A 16186-nucleotide genomic window follows, 5' to 3' on the forward strand; every position below is an offset into this window, starting at 1 on the left:
CTCACACACAGCCGACCAGGACCAGGGCGTGTGTGAGTGGACTCACAACTATCCTGCACGTGCGCGCTGTGTTTCCTGTTGACGTGCTAATGAATGGATGTAGGAATGGATTTGCCGCATGTGTGAACATGACGTTCACGTGGTTCTTACATTTAGTGACTAAATGTTTTTTTTATGTGTTTTTTTTTTAAGTAGTCTTGCTACAAATAGCCCTCTGTTGCCATAATGCTTCTACACATAACCAGAGGCCCGGCATGAGCCCACGCTCGCTGTGATCTCTACGAGAGCGGAGGAAGTGCGAGTGTGAGGACACGCACTTCAAACGGAAGGAAAACATAACGTACAACTTAATTTAACGACTCCAGTTGTCCACGCAGCAACACAGAGGTTGTGTGTGTGTGTGTGTGTGTGTTGTTCTCCCACCTTGACCATCCTCACCACACCTGACACCCAGATAACACCAGAGACTTCAAAAGGCTTTGAGAGACACTAGCCAAAACATTAGCACTATGGGAAGAGAGGAGGGAGGTATACAGACCCCACATCAGCACACATATCGTACAAAACACACACACACACACACACACACAGGGTCGGGAACCCAGATTGTTTTTCCTCTTTAGAGAGGAGGCGTAAAATCGGAGCAGAGCCTGAAGTCTGATCGGCGAGGGAAACCCGCTCTGTGAACATTAGAGGCTGCTGATTGGACCGCATTAGAGGAGATTTAAGAGCTTGAGTGACGAATTCCTTTCTTTACCGAGAAGCCGCCTCTCTCTCTCTGGGACAGCCCGGCCTCTGATGTCAAGCCTTTACAGGCCCCCCCTCCCCCTCGCCAACATTAAGGGACATAATAGGAAATTTTAGCTGCATTCAATTGATCTGCTTTTCTACGGCGCTTTCACACGTCGCTTAATGCGATTTCCCCCTCCGCCAGCTTTTGGCGCAAAATGCTCAGTTTCTCAAGGGGATTGTCTTTCACGCTGTTGCTGGCGTGTGCGTGTGTGCTGGCTTGAGTTTAGTCCGATGTAGGTATTGTTTGAGTTTGTGTGAGTTTATGTAAGACAATCTTGTCTCCGCAAATGACAATGTCAGAGCCAGTTGGTGGATGAATGGGTCCGATGTACGATGGGGTGAGGCTGTGTGTGTGTGTGTGTGTGTGTGTGTGTGTGTGCCAGCCATTGGCATCCACTGGCACACACTCCGTCCGCTGGCACTCTTTTGGTACATTTGAGCTGGGCAGGGCTCTGTGTGAGGGGAAAACTTAACCTTGTGCCACTTGTGGAAACAGTATAACAGTTGCACCATTATGAGCTTTTTTTATTTTTTAAACTGAATTACAATCTTTGGTCATGTCCGACAACCAAGTTCTTAAAAAGTGCTTAGTATGTAAATTTCCAAGAACCATAACAAGTCCTTTATCGTGCGCACACAGGCATTATTGTGTTTTTGTCCAGTGGGAAAAGGCGCGATACTCATCACTGAATACAGCACAGCCAAGGCTGCGGGTATTATCTGCTGATGAAGACCATGTGGTACGGTTGAAAGCTCTGGAAAAAGCTGGTCAAAGCACCTGGAGTTAGTAGTCTTGTCAACACTACTTCAAAGGTCAAGAATGAACGTCCATAATGTTGCTTCCACTTATAAGTTGAAATGATGAGCGGCATTCCAAAGTCATGGTTTGATTCATGTACATTGGTTGGTATACTAACAGCAAATACAGTACACAATGAGTATTGTTCACGTTTTGTGGACTGACATGGATTCAGAAACATTGAAAGCTAATTCCTGACAATTTCAATTAAAACTGGGGCTGGATTCAAAACATTCAGCTCCAGAAGAAGAGGCGGGGCAAAGGTTGTCTAGAGGTGTAACCAACATCAAAAGTTCGAGTCTCGCAGAAGACCATTGTTGCAACACCTCGCTCACTCCCAATACTTCTCCTCCTCTCTCTGCTGTCAGATCTCTAATGAAAAGGTATAAAAATGCTTTTCTCATACAAAACTACAGCGATCTAATCTTGCATAGTACCGACTCACTTCCTTCCCTGTTCTAGCCGGCTTATCTGAACGTATTGCACATAAAGTATTGTAGTTTAGTCGACTTTTCCTTCACATTTGTTTTTTTACTCAGGCTGATGGGTTGTGTCCATGCAAAAACTACATTTCAAAAAAATCCCACAATCCTTGGTGGAAATAATAAGAGAGATGGGAAAAAAAATGCATATTATTCCTGAAGGCTTTGTGCGACTAAACGTGCTGAATTGTGGGTAACTGATTATAAACTCCAACAGAACAACACAGGATTGTTTTTTTGAACGGCAAGGTTCCGCACAGCGCAGCAGCCTCACTGTGTCTGATCAACAGTCGTGTCATTTAAGTCATTGAATTAAATTAAGAGAGTGAAGAGACCTTCACTGTTCACTAAATCCTTCCTGAGCCTTTGCAGCTGGGGGGGGGGGGGGGGGGGGGTTCAGATGTCCCTTTGAGCGGGGGAGGAGGGGGAGGGGGGGCGTTTCAACGGCCTGTCAGGACAAGTGAAATGAGAGGAAGCGCTTCCCGCCCCACACTCGTCCACTCGCTGGTGTCATCACATCCACTGTAGTGGGAAGTTCATTCCTCTGTTCAGCCACCCACGTCTGAGGGATTTGGGTTAGGGGCTACAGCCCATCCCCCTTCTCGAAAGCCCAAAGCAGCACTCCATCTCACAAAGAGCTCGCGCTGCAGACGCCGCAGTGGAGCCGAGACACCAGGACGCAAAGGTGTGAGATGGAGAGGTGCGAAATAAAAACACTTTACAGCCCCGACTTCCTCTGGTGCTTGGCGAGAAAACAGCATAGAGAGCAAGAGCAGAGCAGCAGCAACAACAACAGCATCATCAGGAAACATTACCATGAAGATAACAGTAGGAAACTCAGTGAATGGTGAGCGTTAACATAGAAACAATGGAGCAGCGATTGTCATGAAGCAGTCAGTGGTTAGTTCGGTCAAAGGATCAAATACAAGTCAATGTCTGCCAATCAGAGGCCGTCTCTCTCACGGCGTCTCCTGTGGTTGTCACATTTCCTATCAGACACAAATCAAAGACAACCGACCGTATTTATTGCACAAGTAACAAGGTTCAAAGCTGCAAATCAAAAAAGTCGAGCAACTCTTCTGTTTCTGTGCGTCTTTATGGGTTCTTCTTAATAAATTAGCGACACGTGACACTTCTTTGAAGGTTTTGTTCGGCGACTATATATATATACACACACACACACACACACACACATATATACACACTCATATATATATATATATATATATATATATATGAGTGTGTATATATATATATATATATATGAGTGTGTATATATATATATATATATATATATTTAACTCTTTGACGTGAAACAAGAAAAGTTGCAAAGCATTCAATCACTTCATCAAAAGGCAAGGATTGGCCCTACTCTTACTTAATGTCTTTAAAAGTTTGTATACCAGTGACACAAAAAAAGTCCCGTTACTTTAAGAGAAAGAAAAAACAAGTACTGAGTGCTTTAAAGTCATTTTAGAGCTTTCGCCAACGGTTCAATATTTTGAGAAGCGCATTCGTTTGCTTTCTTTCTGAGAGTCAGATGAACAGATTGATGTACTGGACAGAGCCCCCTGGACTGGACAGTTTCCCCCCGTTTCCAGGCTTAATGCTAAGCTAGGCCCATCACCTGCTAGCTTAAGATTCATATTTAGCATACAGACATGACATTGGGACGGATTTTCTCATCTACATTTTGGAAAGTAACAGTCACACTATTCTTTTAATGGCTGTCAGATATACTTGGTGTATACACGCCGTCTGTTGTGCAGAAAACCTAATTCAGCAAAACATCTGGTTCACATGTGATCTATACTGTCCGGCAAGGAAATGATCAGCAACTAACCAGAGATAAAGCAATCCAATTACATTTAAATCTATTTCCTTCCTATGGGGGGGAGGGGGGGGGGGGGGGTTTACATTTTGTTATTGTTTGTGTGTTGCAGAACCCGTCTCTGTTCCCACATCACTGCCTGTCCTCCATATCAAAGGGCCAGGAGTCGTCGCCTCCATCTGAAGTAGCTAACACCTCAGATACTTGACTCTGCAACGGCAGGTCATAACACACACACACACACACACACACACACACACACACACACACACACACACACACACACACACACACACACACACACACACACACACACACACACACACACACACACACACACACACAGTTGTTTTTCCATCGGTGCAGCATTGCACTACATAGCTGTGGTGTTGAGTAGCATGGCAGGCTATCCCCTTCCTATTTCCTATTTGAGATATTATGCAGGTCACCAAGCCAAAGGTCTCTGCCATGGCGGACCAGAACTTCACCACGTATACCTCGTAAAAACACTTTCTGACATTTGGCACGGGCCAGAATTTAATGTCGGTGCAAACGAAATTTCAACAATCATACAAAAAAAAAGGAGAAAGAAACTCTACTTTAACAGAACTCTTTCACACACTCGGACATGTTCTCCTAAAGACAGCAGTGAGTTGGTTCATGATGACTTCATCAAATGCCGAAGCTCTCCAAGCACCAAAATGTCCTCCCAGCCCACTGCCGTGTATCTAACTTTAGAAACATCACTTAAGTTTGAGCTCTCAAAGCACAGCGATGACATATTTTTCCAATTGAAGGTTTTTCTTTTGTTTTACACTCGAGTGATTTCTTTCAAGGTTTTACTGTCGTTTCTCATTTTCCCGGCCAAGTCGCTCGTTCGTTCATTTCAGCTCGCCAATTATGTCGGAAATAAAGTCAGGAATTTGGGGCAGTTTTCATGAAATTCCATAAAAAGCAGGGGCATTCGAGCGGCATGGCTGGAGAGTGAAGTCACTCAGTCACTCCTTTTACCGCAGTGGGAATGTGTGCCAGTAAAACACACACACACACACACACACACATACACACACACACACACACACACCTGTAATCTCCAAAAGGGGCCATGAATATGGAAGGACAAAAGAGGATGCCCAACTCTCTTATTTCCACCCACTCTGCAATTATGCCTATTGTGTTCTCTTCCTGTTCCAGAGAAAACCTCTCCACCGTGGTCATGTTGTTGAGCTCCTATCGGATTTTTAGCTGACATCTTATCTGGCCTTAAGTACATAAACACATATAGAACACACAGATTGCTTTTGGATAAAATCTTGGCCTCAACTGACTTTTGTAAAAAGCGTTTCCTGGGCCCTCAGATCGTGAAACATGCTCTGCCGTTAAAGGAAAAGTTTGGATTGTTTTCTTCTCATGGTAAATAAAAAAGCCTTCCCCCATGACTCGGCGTAGCCGCGAGGGGCTGGAGACGCTCCAGAGGAGATGTTTTGCCGTCTCGTGTTACGCTGCGAGATGCTATCGGCGGCGGCAGACACAACAGGGCTCCGGCTCCCGGAGGAAAGCTGAGGAAAATACAGGAAGCGAGCGTCGTCGAGGACGGGAAGTCACACCGCGGCGGTTTGCGAGGGGCACTTGAGAGCTGGCAGCTGTCGGCCCTCTGATAGCGCGTGTGTGTGTGTGTGGGGATAGGGGATAAGATGTATAGTTGTGACCGAAGCAGACCTCAGACCCACACACACACACACACACACACACACACTTTTTGCTCTTACATCTCAAATCAGCGGCCTTCATTACAGGAACGCTTCCCGTCCCTCATCAAGAAATGATGTCATCGACCCTTTTTCACATCGCCATGTGTTTGTGGTGTTTTTTATGTGCGTGTCTGTTAACACACGTGTGTGTGTGCGTGTGTGTACTTCTGTAATTATCACTGTCGTCTTACACAGCTTTGGCTTGTGTTTGTGTGGGTGAGTGTGAATATCATGTGTTGAACCATGCTTGTATACATGTTGTACACATGTTAGTGTGTAATGATTGTGTGTGTGTGTACCTGTTCTGAGCAGAGGTGCTGGTACATTAGAGATGAAGTCAGAGGCCGAATCTCGCACATCCTGGTCTTCGTCCTGCAGCAGTGTAAACAGACTCCTCCACAGAGAAAGTGAGGTGGACAAACCTGAGACACACACACACACACACACACACACACACACACACACACACACACACACACACACACACACACACACACACACACACACACACACACACACACACACACACACACACACACACACACACACACACACGCGCACGCGCACACACACACACACGCACACACACACAGTAAATTGAGGCCTGTATATCAGATCCACAAAATAACAGTTTTGCCTTAAGAAAGGTTTCAGAAAATGAAAGACTGACTGTATTTTTTGCGACACGTTTCTTTGTTTGCGTCATAGTGTTCGTCTCGACTCACCCAGCGGTAGATGCGTGCTGGTCAGCACGGTGGCCGTACAGCTGACCAGCACCTCGGCGGCCGTCAGCTTCACCTCCACCGGCTGCTCCTCGCTGCAGCACGAGCACACCAGCGACCCCCACTCGGCTAAACAAGCAACTGCACTCGCACCCTGGATGGTGGATCGATCGGAAAAACACATTTACTCGCTTTTTTAAAAAAAATTCTCACCCTTCTGCACGATTATAAGCATTATAAGAAACTCAGATGGTTCTCTCAGTGTTCTTGTTTTCTTTGTTGACTTTTTATTTTGGAAATCTCTAACAAGGAAGAAAATTGGCTCACATAAGCACTCCTTCAATTGGTTGGTTGGTTTTAACATTCAATTGCCAATATTTAAAATTTACAATTACCAGTACAGTCTTATTGAATTATAAAAATTGTAATTAAAAGTGCGATATGCTGTGATATGCTGTATGCTAGCTAAAGCTACATCCACATTAATAGGTTGTCCGAGAGGAAGCGAGAACGTTTTCAGTGCATTCTAACTAGCCTGAGGACGCATGGATCACATGACCATTCACGGACACTGGGCATGCACATACCAGTGTAAACAGGAAGCAGGTCGATGACGCAGCTGGACTATTGCCACAATAGCTCGCTTTCGGGCCACGTAGGCAGTAGCAGTAGGCAGTAAAATGCAGAATTTAACTTCACGAAAAGCCGCCAGCATCCGTCAGCCGGGTTTTCAAAAGTCTCCGTTTTAGGAGTTCGAAAACGGCGGAGGATTGTGGACACTAGGCGTGGATGTAGCCTAAGCTACCACAAACAGTTACAACCAACATCATCCCGTATTTGGGAATTGTGAATTTCAGCAAATGCTGCAAACACATCTTTCAATGCCGGTTAAGAGAGTAGTAGTAGTAGGAGTAGTAGTAGTAGTAGTAAGAGTAGTAGTAGTAGTAGTAATAGTAGTAGTAGTAGTAATAGTAGTAGTAGTAATAGTAGAAGTAGTAGTCAGTCTTTACCTGAGGATTAGAGTTCACCAGTTGAACCACCAGCTGAGAGAGCAGGGTCAGGGCAGCACAGTGGAGCTCCACACTGAAACACAACATCCAACACCTGATACCAGCTCCCAAATGTCTAAGAATAACTTTGGTTAGCATATTTTTAACATCTGCCCTTGAAGAGGGATCTCTGCTCTGTGGCTCTATCTGATGTTTCTCTTTTTTAGGGGATGGGGGGTAATTTAAGGCAAATTAGTGAATTGTAATTTGGGGCTATATATTGGTAGAGCTTCATTTTGAGTGTTTTATGCTGCGAGCAACAGGTTGCAAGTCATCTTCAATGGAAGCCGATGACATTTCTTTTGGCGCTCCGATGACCGAAAACACGCTGTTAGCCAGTTCCCGGTGCTTTTTAACGACACGACTGCGTCAACGAACTACTGAGAAACACTTCAACGGCTACTCACTGACATTTCTTTTGCTTTTTTCGGCTCGTTTACATAGCACTGGAAGCACAGAAAGTGAGTAAATGTTTTTAATCAATTTAGATGAACCGACCCTTTGAGTTTGAAATATTAGTGCAGTGAGAGAGTGCGAAGATAATTGTGCGCTCTTCAGGTCGTTCCACGGTAAACTAACCATCAACTACTCGCACATCGCTCAACTGTATTGACTTACAACCCACAAAAGGAAGTGTGCTGGTACTCGCCACCACATTATGGATCACATTAGCCCGGGGGCCATTCAATCACGTGGCAGACAAGGGCGGCCAGCAACCCAATCCTGTCCCCCCGCGGCTCTAATCATAACCCTGGGGCCGTTTCAGAGGGAAAGTGGATCCCGGGGTCCAGAGATTGTTGCCAGGAAAAGACTTTACACGGCTAAGAGCCTTTGTAATCCAATCCGGATTCAAGCCTGTATTCTCTTGTCGGGGGGAGAAAAGTACAGCGGCGGCATGTCAAGGAAGGTGAGACACACACACACAAATCAGTTTGTGGTAAGAGGAGGACGGAGTGTCTCTCACAGAAATATAATGGTTTCAGCATGACAGGTGTGAATAATCTCAAGTAGGAATAATGCTCTAATGACGGCCTTTGAGAGCACAAATATCAGCTTTCATCTGTGTTTTTTTCGTTTTTTTTCATTTTAAACCTCCCATCTCTGTTGCTGGCTGACAATACTGCACTGATAGCTGAGCACCCACGCAGAAAGAGGCCACTAAGCTCCAGGTGAGCCCAGGTGCGGGGTTAAGGTGCAGCCAGTGATCCTTGGATGTCCCTCCTCCATGGACTCTGGCTCTGAATGAAGGCTCGACAGCCAGCCTGCCACAGCCGAATGAGGGCTCCTTCACAGGTGGAAGGAGCCAGAAACAACAGGAGGAGGAGAGTGGGTTGCATCTCGTTGTGTAGCGCATTCGTGTCTCTTTCGTCCATCACGGCTGAAAAGCTGGTCTGGATTTGCTTAGGCGCCGCTTTGACAGCGAGTTTTCCCCAAAGTGTTTTGAAGTCAAGCGGTTAGCGGCCCCGTTTCCTGCATTTACCTTGAAATGAATTAAAGTTACAGGTTTTCTGTTGTAGTTCATGGAGCACAGAGATCAGGGCCTACTGTATGTTCACGATGTATAATCTAAGGCCCAGAAAACACAACCACATGCATCGACACAATCAAAATGATCTTAAAAACTTGAATTACCGCCTAGTGGTTGTACACCTCCGCCACACAGTCATGTTGCAGTTTACATCCATGTCTGACCTTTGACCACCAAATCACCAAAACCTCGACTGAAAGTTAACGTTCGTGTCAAATTTGAAGAAATTCGCTGGAGCCGTTCCTGAGACATCACATCCAAGAGGAAGGGAAGGACACGAGGTCACAGTCATCTTGACCTTTGACCTTCAAAATCATTTCATCCTCGAGTCTGCGCTGGCTGCCTCCTCTAAACGCCACGAAGAACACTCTGCTTGTATGATCAATGCATTTCTACAACTCTTTGAATTCTATATCTTAGAAAACAGAATCGAGCAGTCTGGAAACACAAACATTTCACATTATTCTACTTTTGGTAGTTTCACTGGTTGTAAAACTTTTTGGTGATTCAACACCATGATTTAAGGGGGTATGACATTTCAGATGTGGTACTTTTTTGATCCTATTCTTTGAAATACGTTTTGGTTAAAACTGTGAATGCAGGTTCCAACACTGAAAGGGGCATTGTGAAGATCAGGCCAGAATTGTTTTGTCCACCGAATGTGAAGACGTCACAGTGTTGATGTTGTGTCAGAGACTTCTATCGTGTACTTTGTTGCAGAGATATCTCCTGAAGTGAGCAGGGTAACCAGCTAGTGTCTTATAGTACCACTAGTACCTGGAGAGGCGATAGAGAGTCAGCGTAGCGTCCGGTCTGTCCTCATGAGAGGATGAAGAAGCACAGCGGCCCCGAGGGGCTCGTCAATCACATGGGAGGTTAAAGGTTAAAGCGTTTTGATTGTTGGTCTGTGATTGGCTTTTGTTTCGTCCTCCCCTTCGCTGCACTAAAATCTCAAATTAAAGGGCTGCTTCACCCAAATTACTCGCTTACTGCACTTCTAAGCACCCGAAAAGGAAACTCTATTCACCTCCAAATTACAAATCACCACTTTGAAAAGATGAAGATTATTTGCACATGTCCGCGTTGTCTTCTCTGACCTGTGAGCAGAATCCTGAGCCAGGGCCAGAAGGAGCAGCAGGGCCTCCTCCTGGGACAAGATGTCAGCGCCGTCCCTCCACTCGAGCTCTCCGCTGGAGCTCAACACACGCAACACTGTGAGGACCTGAGGGGAGGAGGAGGCAGAGAGATTGTCAAAGGAGTAAAGAAATAATGTAGTCACTCGCTCAAGAGCTACTGGTGAGGGAAGTTGCCTCAGAGGCCGTCCATCAACACAGCTTTTGGTGTCCTCTCTCTAGCAAGTTGCCCCTGACGGTATTTTTAACCCCACCGGTCAGATCCTCCCTACGCACACCCTTAACCACGGCACACAGCTGCCTCGCTCTCCCCTTGTACACAAATGTAATACGCGTTAAAGAAGACGTGCAGAATTCACAAACAATATCCACTTGATGCATCAGGTCAGTGTTTAGAGAAAGGACACCTGCCTTGTAAACTCCTGTGGGCCTGATTTGAACACAATAAAGGTTTTGCTCAAGCTGAATCTGCAATTGGGCGACTGCTCCCATCATAACTCCATCTGATCATCCACAACATGACTCAAATATCAAAACATGATCAATACTAAAGCAGCACCGAAAGTAACAACCCAGTCATTACTTGAAACTGAAAAATGTCCCGTTCATCTTCAAAAGACAATTCTATTAGAATGTAAAGAAGTTACATTGTATTAGAATGTAAAGAAGTTACATTGTGTTAGAATGTAAAGAAGTTACATTGTATTAGAATGTAAAGAAGTTACATTGTATTAGAATGTAAAGAAGTTACATTGTGTTAGAATGTAAAGAAGTTACATTGTATTAGAATGTAAAGAAGTTACATTGTATTAGAATGTAAAGAAGTTACATTGTATTAGAATGTAAAGAAGTTACATTGTATTAGAATGTAAAGAAGTTACATTGTATTAGAATGTAAAGAAGCTACATTGTATTAGAATGTAAAGAAGTTACATTGTATTAGAATGTAAAGAAGTTACATTGTATTAGAATGTAAAGAAGTTACATTGTATTAGAATGTAAAGAAGTTACATTGTATTAGAATGTAAAGAAGCTACATTGTATTAGAATGTAAAGAAGTTACATTGTATTAGAATGTAAAAAAGTTACATTGTCTTAGAATGTAAAGAAGTTACATTGTATTAGAATGTAAAGAAGTTACATTGTATTAGAATGTAAAGAAGTTACATTGTGTTAGAATGTAAAAAAGTTACATTGTATTAGAATGTAAAGAAGTTACATTGTATTAGAATGTAAAGAAGTTACATTGTATTAGAATGTAAAGAAGTTACATTGTATTAGAATGTAAAGAAGTTACATTGTATTAGAATGTAAAGAAGTTACATTGTATTAGAATGTAAAGAAGTTACATTGTGTTAGAATGTAAAGAAGTTACATTGTATTAGAATGTAAAGAAGTTACATTGTATTAGAATGTAAAGAAGTTACATTGTATTAGAATGTAAAGAAGTTTCATTGTATTAGAATGTAAAGAAGTTACATTGTATTAGAATGTAAAGAAGTTACATTGTATTAGAATGTAAAGAAGTTACATTGTATTAGAATGTAAAGAAGTTACATTGTATTAGAATGTAAAGAAGCTACATTGTATTAGAATGTAAAGAAGTTACATTGTATTAGAATGTAAAAAAGTTACATTGTGTTAGAATGTAAAGAAGTTACATTGTATTAGAATGTAAAGAAGTTACATTGTATTAGAATGTAAAGAAGTTACACTCTAATAGAATGTAAAGAAGTTACATTGTATTAGAATGTAAAGAAGTTACATTGTATTAGAATATAAAGAAGTTACATTGTATTAGAATGTAAAGAAGCTACATTGTATTAGAATGTAAAGAAGTTACATTGTATTAGAATGTAAAAAAGTTACATTGTGTTAGAATGTAAAGAAGTTACATTGTATTAGAATGTAAAGAAGTTACATTGTATTAGAATGTAAAGAAGTTACATTCTAATAGAATGTAAAGAAGTTACATTGTATTAGAATGTAAAGAAGTTACATTATATTAGAATGTAAAGAAGTTACATTGTATTAGAATATAAAGAAGTTACATTGTGTTAGAATGTAAAGAAGTTACATTATATTAGAATGTAAAGAAGTTACATTGTATTAGAATGTAAAGAAGTTACATTGTGTTAGAATGTAAAGAAGTTACATTATATTAGAATGTAAAGAAGTTACATTGTATTAGAATGTAAAGAAGTTACATTGTGTTAGACTGTAAAGAAGTTACATTATATTAGAATGTAAAGAAGTTACATTGTATTAGAATGTAAAGAAGTTACATTGTGTTAGACTGTAAAGAAGCAACATTGTATTAGAATGTAAAGAAGTTACATTGTATTAGAATGTATTAGAGTGACATGAGAAGATCAATCTTATGTCTGTAAGTTAGCTGATTTAACTTACAGACATGAGATTGATCTTCTCATGTCACTCTCTTTATACAATGATATAAATTCATCATCGTTTTATTGATATCTTATGAAAAGTTACTCCTCATTTTTCGTGCGTTTTTCCTGCAAAAGTCCAGCAACATGAGTCTGTTTTGGCTTGTTATATGCATTCTGTCTTTTCAAAATAAACTTCCATCTTCACAGGAAACAACGAAGGTTTAGGGGATGAAACTACTTAGTTAGGTTCAGGAAAAGATCGTGGTTTGCGTTCAAATATCTACGGAAGTGGCGTTGCTTAAGTACGGAAGTCACGTCACAAATAAATCAACATTGGCTTCTCGTTTCACACACGGCACAAACTGCGGCCTCCTGGAGGAAACACAGTGTTAGTTTGACCCGTCCACCTCTCCTCATCCCACCCGTCCTGTGTGGAATTCTACTCATGTAGTCGCTCGCTAGCTTATAGCATGTAGCATCCTGGCATCAAAACACCGCGGCTTTGAGAGCACTTGTTTGCAATTGTGCATTAACGTGATTAACCAATGATTTAACTTGCTGCTAGGACCACTGATTCACCAAACCTGCTTGCTTGCAGTCTGTGTTCCACCACAGTCCCCGACGTTGGTCTCATGATTCAGTTTGTTTCTAAAGATAGATTTGATTTTGTAGCGAGTAACGAAGGTTTCAGGGGAAATGTATCAGAGTCAAAGTATCAGTTTTATTTGCAAAATGTAGTGAAGTAAAAGTAAAAGTCAACAGAAATATAAGTAGTCAAGTAAAGTACAGATATCCCAAAAAACGACTTAAGTACAGTAAGGAAGTATTGCTACTTTGTTACTACACACCACTGCCTAAACTTGACTTGCTGCTTCCTTCACCCCCTCCTCTCCATCCTTCCCACGCTGTTCTTCTTTGGCCGGTCACTCATCCGGGAGGAGGGGGGGAAAAAGGACACGCTTTGCCTCAGCGTGAGACCCCGTTTTTAAAACGCACATCCGGGAACACATGTCGACATTCCTGCTGCACATCTCGATGATTATTATTTCATTCGAGGCCCCCAGCCTGTTATTAGAGCTTTAACATGAAGCTTGCTTTATAGGATCGGTGTGTGGGTGGATGCGATGTCTGTGCGTAAACATCTGTACGTGTGTGTGTGTGTGTGTGACTGTATATTTGTGAGTGTGAGCAGTAAAATAAAAAGACATGGCAGCGAGGGAGACCTCCTACCCGCTCGCCCGTTGTTCTGATTTAAAACAATACGTTTCTATGTGTAATGTCAAAGGGCTGTAATGCTGTAGTAACAAACCCGCAGAATGATCAACCAACTCTGCAGTTTCTCTCAGCTCTCTGAAGCATCTTCAAGCTCTTTTTTTGGGGGCTTCTCCAGCTCACACGCTACACTCTCAAAAACCCTTATTTTCAGCCGTAGCAGGAAGTGGTTTTTTAGCACCAAAAACCATGATAAACTCGCCGTACCCTTCCTGCCCAGCGCCAAATGACAGACGGACAAAGCTGGTGCTAAAGACCAGATGGTGAACACGGTGGAGCATGGTTGAGTTTTAATATGAGCCATATTTATGCCATGTGTTGACGTGCGACCTTAAACTTGCACTCTAGTGGCCAACAGAGGTAGATGAGAACATGACCCGACATCCTCTTCAATAAATGTATAGTGGTGCGTCCACTATACAGACAATGTGTGCGACAGCGGTGTGTGTCCTCTCCCTGCAAGGGTAGTCGGCGTGTATCATCTGAAGCTGCTGAATGTTCCCAAATATTTGTTTTTTTACAACGCTACTACAACTAAACTTGAAGAACGAATACAAATGCGTGAGCGGAAAAAGAAAGCGCACCAATAACCACAGCAGCTTATACTTAGTGGTGGACGTTGTGTATGTTTCAGACAGTGTTTCACAAACACCATCTGCTCCTCTTAACTCCAATGAGAGTGAATCCATCACTGGGGCCAGACATGCCAAGCCAGTGTCACTGTTCACTCGCTCTCTTTACTGCAGAACTGAAACGCTCACGCGGTTTGAATCCCAGCTGGTCCGACCGTCGCCGCTGCCTCTGACTTTTAACGACCCGCTTTAATGAGCTGCCGTCTCGTGACACGCTCGGCATGCCCACGTACTCAAATATACACGGTCACAGGAAAAGATGCCAACTCAGGGTACAGACTTCCGTAGCTGTAGCATGCAAATAAACAGTGAGGCCCACCCTGCATGAACACACACACACACACACACACACACACACACACACACACACACACACACACACACACACACAGCGTTAAATATAAAAGTTACCCAGCTTGCACAGCGGTGCTGTCTCGTCTCTTTGAGCCTGGACAGCCTCGAGGCCTTGCTGCTTTTCACTTGGTGTGAACTGGCCTCTTGAGCCAAAGCATGGAAGAGATTGTGACTAAAGAGAGAGCTGACTTTTATTTCAATGTCAGAAAATCCTAACAAATCCAAAACACCAAATTGCCTCATTAGTCCGGGCCAGCTATCGGTGCCATCTGAGTGGGGAAAAGTTGACCGAAAATGGATTGTTAATAGAGTCAAATTAAGCTAAGTAATATATGATAGCAGCAGCTTTTTATATTTATTGGACTTTTTGTTATATGTTTCCACCCAGTCATTGGCCGTGAACGAAGAGCTAAACAGGCCTAACAACAGCATTGCGCAGACAGACCAATGTGTTCCTAGATCACCTGTCGCTCCTTAAATGCGCATTTGTTTTTCACCGTCGTCTGTACCAGTGTGTGGCTGATCATATCTAACCGCTCTTTACCGTTAACAGAGCTTCTCCGTGTATTTGCATTGGGATGTCCTCTTTAATGAAGAGTGTCCCGGTGTGCTCTGGTAACATGCACTTAAGAGTGAACGCTTCACTCAAGTAGCCACTTGACTTCTGGCAAATACCGGGAACTGATTTTTGACACCCGGTGTTATTTCCTAATGTGAGGTACACTTGATTCATAATCTCATCGTGTTGACAGGGATTAAAGGGAGTGTTTCTGTGGCGTCAGTAGAAACGGATGTTTCGTGATTTAGAATAAAGCACACAAACGTATATGCACTGAATGTTTTCTACATTTTGAGAACGTGACGAGGCATTCAGGCTTCCATCGTTCCCGTATGAGTGCTGTGATGCAGCGGATTCCTTCAGCATGTGTCTTGAATAAGGCCTGAAGAAAACAGACTTCCTCAGACTTTGGAAGCACCCTCTCTGGGCAGGATAGCGGACCAACACGATGTCCTTGGCCCACTGCTGCTCTCCTGCTCCTCTCCCAGAATGCTTCATTTGGAGTCCAGGGCGAGCAGTGGCAACCGGCCCGTTTGGGCCGGCGTGTCCTTGGCGCGCGGGGCAGGCTCCACTTAACGGGGCCCGGCGCTTTAAACGTTAACGGCTGGCCTGTGAAGCAGCGCCTGGCAGAGAGCGCACGGCCCAACGCATGCATACAAATAAACGAAGACGCTGAAACGCAACACGTATGAAAACTCTGCAGCAGCGTGTCAACACACACACACACACAGCAGTGCTGAGTCATGTCGGCTCTGGAGGAGTGTTAACGAGTGGAGTAACAGCACAGATCTGCCGGTCCTCGCTTTATGGACGCCTTCTGTCCCCAAACAGGAAACGGGCTGCGTTTCCCTCCTCCAACACTTGTTAAAGGGTGGAAGCCGACCAAACC

At 43.3% G+C, this 16186-nt stretch overlaps 1 protein-coding gene across 1 annotated transcript in view; it reads right to left on the minus strand.

Moving 5' to 3' along the window:
- Positions 1-16186, minus strand: part of thada (THADA armadillo repeat containing) — a 97022-nt gene that overhangs the window by 6997 nt on the left and 73839 nt on the right. Inside the window, exons 33-36 of the mRNA XM_079280654.1 lie at positions 10052-10176; positions 7388-7460; positions 6381-6531; positions 5955-6077 (exon numbers count right to left, since the gene is read on the minus strand). Coding sequence (XP_079136780.1) covers positions 5955-6077; positions 6381-6531; positions 7388-7460; positions 10052-10176 — 472 coding nt within the window. The remainder of the gene's footprint in view (positions 1-5954; positions 6078-6380; positions 6532-7387; positions 7461-10051; positions 10177-16186) is intronic.

The sequence above is a fragment of the Melanostigma gelatinosum genome (genome assembly GCF_949748355.1).
Source record: "Melanostigma gelatinosum genome assembly, chromosome: 12".
NCBI lineage: Eukaryota > Metazoa > Chordata > Actinopteri > Perciformes > Zoarcidae > Melanostigma > Melanostigma gelatinosum.